At 43.9% G+C, this 6000-nt stretch overlaps 1 protein-coding gene across 5 annotated transcripts in view; it reads right to left on the reverse strand.

Annotated features, from left to right (window-relative positions):
* The window catches only part of Myof (myoferlin), a 134126-nt gene extending 129105 nt beyond the window's left edge, over positions 1–5021 (reverse strand). For all 5 annotated transcript variants that reach the window (XM_070021219.1, XM_070021218.1, XM_070021215.1 and 2 more), the window contains exon 1: positions 4858–5021. In XM_070021219.1, coding sequence (XP_069877320.1) covers positions 4858–4945 — 88 coding nt within the window. In that variant the 5' untranslated portion in view covers positions 4946–5021. The remainder of the gene's footprint in view (positions 1–4857) is intronic.
* Positions 5022–6000: the final 979 nt, after the last annotated feature.

Here is a 6000-nt window from a genome sequence, read left to right on the forward strand (position 1 = left end):
TATTTTAAAAAGTAAAAAAACTTGCACTAGGAAAATATATGTGTGTGCATATGCCTATGTATACATGTATATACATATGGCTCTTGCTAAGAACAGACAAGCCTCTGTGGGATAAGTCACACAGGCTTTGGGGATTTCTGCAAGTATACTCTCTCTCAGGTGGGCCATGATTGCTCCATTTTTTGAAAGGAGAAAGGATTCTTAGGAAAGTGAACTGGTGTGGTCAAGGCTACAGCTTGGTTGGAAGGGGTTTCTAGAAATGACCTACTCAATACTCTCAAACACATCCAAATGCAATATCAAGAATCTAAAAATAATAATAATAATAAAGGCTGGGTGCCAGTGGCTCATGCTACTCAGGAAGCTGATATCTGAGGATTGCAGTTCAAAGCCAGCCCAGGCAGAAAGTCCATGAGACTTATCTTCAATTAACCACCAGAAAATCAGAAATGAACCTGTGGCTCAAAGTGATAGATCACTAGCCTTGGGCAGAAAAATTCAGGGACAGTGCCCAAGTCCACAGTTCAAGCCCAGAAAAAAAATCTAGAGAAAGAAGTAGAGGGGCTGGGAAGGTGGCTCAGTGGTAGAGCGCTTGTCTTGCATACATGAGGCCTTGGGTTCGATTCCTCACACCACATAAGCAAAAAGAAAAAAGCCGGAAGTGGCGCTGTGACTCAAGTGGTAGAGCACTAGCCTTGAGCTGGACAGCGCCCAGGCCCAGAGTTCAAGCCCCCTGACCGGACCCCCCCAAAAAAAGAAGTAGAACTCAGCCATTATTTGGCAGCCATTTGGGCAACAGCAACAGCAATCTGAAGAGGTAAAAATCTGTCAGAGGCTGAAAGGAGAGGAAATTCTGGAGATGGAATGAGAAAAACATCTCAGATCCCCCCAGGAGATGGGCTGTTTCATAAGAACACATGTTATAAGGGCACAACAATTTAAAAATATGTAAGAAAAATTCCTCTCCCTTGGGCTGGGAAGGTGGCTCAGTGGTAGAGCACTTGCCTTGCATGCCTGAGGCCCTGGGTTCGATTCCTCAGCACCACATAAACAAAAAGAAAAAAGCCCGAAGTGGTGCTGTGGCTCAAGTGGCAGAGTGCTAGCGCTGAAGGACAGCGCCCAGGCCCAGAGTTCAGGCCCCACGGCCGGACCCCCCCCAAAAAAAAATTCCTCTTCCAACCTTTTCAAGACATTGACACAGAAACAGGAATGAGTCAAAGGAAAAGTGCAAGTCCTATGGCAATATCTACCCAGCAAGCCTACTTGAAAAGAAACCACAATTACACACACACACACACACACACACACACACACACACACACACACACACACAGAACCAATCCTTCAGAACCGCCATCTTCACAAAGATATGCACACAAGGACACCCACCACGGCACAGCTCACAGTTGCGAGCTAGTGGTGCTGATTGGGGGAACTTGAACAGTTATAGCAAAAGGTTGAAAGGTTTATATCAAATTGTTCAAATTGTTGTGGTTCCTAGGTAATAAAAATGGAGATGGGAGTGGTATAAAGTAAAAATGGAGATGGGGTGGTATGGAGGCATGGTGACTTATGCCTGTAATCCTAGCTATTCAGGAGGTGGAGGGAGCAGAAACAAGATTCAAAGCCAGCTCCAGGGTGCAGCAGAAGGAACAGAGCTTTTAAGAACCCAGCAAGCACAAAGCCCTGGGTTCAAGAATGGTGACTGAGAGAAGGGTGGGAGTGAGAATATTCATTTCTAATTGTATAATCAGTTCTAGATTGTTCATTTATTTTCTCATGTTGTACCTTTTAGTTCAAGTGGCCAATGGCCACCTATGCTTCATGGACACACTGGGCTTAAGATTCAGAGGTAGTTTATAGAAGCTGGCATGCCCTGAGGAAATGAAAAATCTGAGTCTTCTCCTGCAGTCACCCCTTGATCCTCCTGGTTCAAACTCATTCCCTGAGAACCTCCATGCTGAGCCCCAAAAGACTGAGGGAAGCTGTTAGGTAGCACCTTCCCAACTGCTGTGGCCGGAGGAAGTGTTCACCAAAGACCACATTGTGTTCCCCAGTGAGATGCAAGTGGAAGGGGGGGCGGGCAGTTTTACTAGCAGATAAACCTTTCTCTTCATAAGTTGATCATCTCAGTACTGTACTGTGCCAATAATGGAGAGCTGGCTAACATAGCCTTGTATCTATCTGGGCAGCCCCCAATTCCCACACTTTCCTCTTGGCCAGGCTCCCACCATCTTGGTCTCAGAAGGTCCTTGCTGTTGCATAGACCACTCCACAGGCAAAATGCTCACAGCTCTCAGTTAACACGGAACTTCAGTTGGATTGCCTTCCAGGTCACACACTGCCCCGCTCCACAGGGCACCTGGCCCTGCTCCATGGCCTCACTCATGAGTGGTTTGCCTGAACTTCATATTAGTTAATTTTACAGAGTTTAAAATGGGGAAGGAGCAAAATTAGAAGGCTTTGCTATCCCCCCCACACACACAACATATCCAAGGCAGGGCCCTTCTATCTTTGGGAGACAAATGTTCAGTGTGCAGAACTACAAAACTGCAGAACCAAAGAGAGATCACCCTTGCACCCCATTCCCCCCAGTCCATTAACTGAAAAATTTGAGATCTAGTGGTTTAAATCTGGATTAGCCAATGTCAATGGACATTAAGGTTATGTTAGCTAGAGTTCACAGATTCCAATGCTCTTTCTGTATGAATGAACAGAATGAATGAATGAATGAATGAATGACTTCACTACTCAATTTGGAAAACCAAAGGAATCTCACCAAGAATCTAATGTTAAACTATCTAGTAAATGTAACTGATCGGGTAGACTCTACTTACCAATTTAACTGATGTTTTCTGTTTTCAATTGACTGTTTATGTTCATAGGCGTATATTGTTAGTCATTTAAAATGTTCTGTTAATGCATATACCCCAGACAGGTCAGACTTCAATAGTGTTAATTCCAATTCCCTTATAAGCTATATGATTTACCTCAAATAATAACATCATTAGATTGAACCCAAAAGGTTCAATATCTTTACATGCAAATGGTGAAAGTTACAAAACCTTCATGTGTCCCTCTTATATATGCTTCAGAAGACAAGAAAGATTTTTAAAACCAATACACACAGCCAGATACCAGTGTCTCACATCTGTAATCCTAGCTACTCAAGAAGCTGAGATCTGAGGATGATGGTTCAAAGCCAGCCCTGGGCAGGAAAATCCGTGAGACATTTATCTCCAATTAATCATAGAAAAAGCTGGAAGTGGCACTGTAGCTCAGGTGATAGAGTGCTAGCCTTGAGCAAAAGGAGCTTAGGGACAATGCCCAGGCCTAGAATTAAAGGCCCAGGGCTGGCAAACACACACATACACACACACACACACACACACACACACACACAAATGAACTCTGATATAACATGACTACATAATAGTCACCAGACATTTAATTAATTAATTAATTAATTAAATTGATTGATTGCCAATACTGACGTTTGAACTCAGGGACTTGTGCTTGCTAGGTTTGCTTGCTTAGCTGAGTCACGCCTCTAGCCTTGTTTTTGCTAGCTGTTTTGAAGATAGAATCCTGACTTTTCTGCCTGGACTAGCTTTGAACCTTGATTCCCCCAAATGTCAACCTTTCCAATAGATAATATTACAGGGATGAGCCACCAGCACCAGTGAGATCTTTAAACAACATCATCTTTTAAGAATGTAAATTTGTTTTTTTTTCTTTCTCTTTCCCTTTTCTCTTTGCCCCTCCCACCCCACCCCACCCCACCCCACACACAACCATTTGCCAGCTTTATGGATTCAAGAAATTAGAAAGGACTAGATTACCCAGAAATGGCCAGGTTCCTGGAGGGAGAAAGAAAGGTGCCAAGAATATGAGAATAGGTGTGCCTGACGCCATCCCCTTACCCTTGTCCCCTACCAGGAAGAGGGCTGGCAATGTTAGCAGGAACCACAGATAAATACAAGATAGGTCAAGCTCCTAAACCCAGCTTTAGTCACCGCTCCAGCAAAGCTGAGGTTTTTTTACCCTGCCTGGAAGTGTGCTGCCACACCCGCCACTCAGCCCCTCTGTTGCAATCACAGTTAAACAAGATAGAAAAATAGCCACTTGTGGGGGGAACGGACTTTTAAAGACACTCTGGCTCTGCCTTCCTCTCCTGATTCTAAGAAGAAAACTGAGATGTAAAGAAATAAAGTCACTAGTTCAAGGTCACTCAGGCAAGTTAGCAACATATTCCCAAGCCATAGTCAGGCTACTCAGAGCTCCTACCACGAGCAATCCAAAAGGTACAAAAGGCACAAAAACCACCCCAACTGCTTAGAGATGAACATGTACAAAGAGGCACAAATAGCTTGACAACAAATTAATTCAAAATATAAACTCTACCAAACCTGCCAAAGCAGCACCCAGCTGTATACATTGAGTCCTGGGGCCTCTAGCAATTAAATCACTCTTTTACCCATTTGTCACAGGCAGGGTAAATTGAAAAATGCAACCCTTTTTCCACACATGAAATTAAGAGCCACAAAACACATGTCGCTCCCCCTTCCTCCTCCTCTCCCCTTCTAGTTTATAGCAATCACAGTTCCAGAGCCAAGGTATCCAGCCCAGCAAGGGAGTCTCAAAGCCCATGGGAAATCTAATACCCTCCACATCCCTCAGTGCTCTCCCCTGACATGCCCAGGTAACAAAACCCAGTAGGGCAGGGGCTGGGCTTGGCAGGCCGCCTGCCTAAGAGCAGGCTTTAAAAAAAACCAACAAGCCCCAAGTTGCTAACATTCCAACACAGACCAACAGAGAAATGTAAAAATAAAGAGTAAGAAGAAAACTTTTCCTTACCCTTAAAAATCACAGAGACAATAGGATCCGGTTTCCCGAATTTCGTTTTAGGGATATTACTGGCAGATTCTACGATCACACGAAGCATGGCTCTTAGTGAAGTAGAAAGCAAATTCAGCAAACGCGAAGTCAAGATCTGGCCACTCAGCCCCGAAGAGAATGGGTGGAAAGCCTCCAGCAGGGGAGGTTCTCCCGGGGAAGAGGGAAGGGGAGAGGCCAATGGGTGGACCTCAGAGCACTATTTACTGAAGGCGATGTGTAAACTGATACCCACACTCCCCAGTCCACGCAGTGCCCCAGGCACCGACTTAAGCACTCAGTGAATGTGGAAGTGAAAAAAAAGTACAAGGCATCTACAAAACAAAATGTTGTGAAACAAATGAAAGTAAAATGGATTGGGAGCTATTAAAAGCAACTCTGATCTGGAGAGTCCAAAATGTGGTTGCACTGTAGTGATCACTCATGAAGTTAAATTAATTGGTTCTCTACCATCTACCATCTCTTCATTCTTTTTTTAGTTTCATGGAGTATTCAGTCTTTTTTTCTTTTTCTTCTATGTGCTTTTGAGAATTTCTTCTTGTGCTGTTGAACGTATCCACCACGGAGCAACCTTTCCTAAAAGCAGCTAGAAGATGCCCCCTACTGGATGACTGAGGAATCACTAGTTTATTTCAAGTATAAACCCAACCCAAGAACCAAAATAAGTGGATTTATAGACCCAATGTCTTGGAGGCTAACCCTTTGCTTTACAAAAGGATTCACCAAGGAATTTCTCTATATATTTTATAATATAAGATTTACATATACATGTTAATGCATGCAGACACATGTCATACATGGGTTTGATATATTCTGACTATAGAAATGACAGCACAGAGTATCACACGATAGGGATTGTTCTGTGTTGTTCCTTTTTCTTTTTTTCTTTTTTTGTCGATCATGGGGCTTGAACTCTGGGCCTGGGCGCTGTCCGTCAGCTCTTCTGTTCAAGGCTCTACCACTTGAGCCACAGCGCCACTTCCAGTTTTCTGGTGGTTTATTGGAGATGAGTTTCACAGCTTTTCCTGCCTGGGCTGGCTTTGAACCATGATCCTCAGATCTCAACCTCCCGAGTAGCTAGGATTACAGGCATAAGCCACCAGT

This window comes from Dipodomys merriami, unplaced genomic scaffold, assembly GCF_024711535.1.
Source record: "Dipodomys merriami isolate MVZ:Mamm:240054 unplaced genomic scaffold, mDipMer1.0.p SCAF_14, whole genome shotgun sequence".
In the NCBI taxonomy this organism is placed as follows: Eukaryota; Metazoa; Chordata; class Mammalia; order Rodentia; family Heteromyidae; genus Dipodomys; species Dipodomys merriami.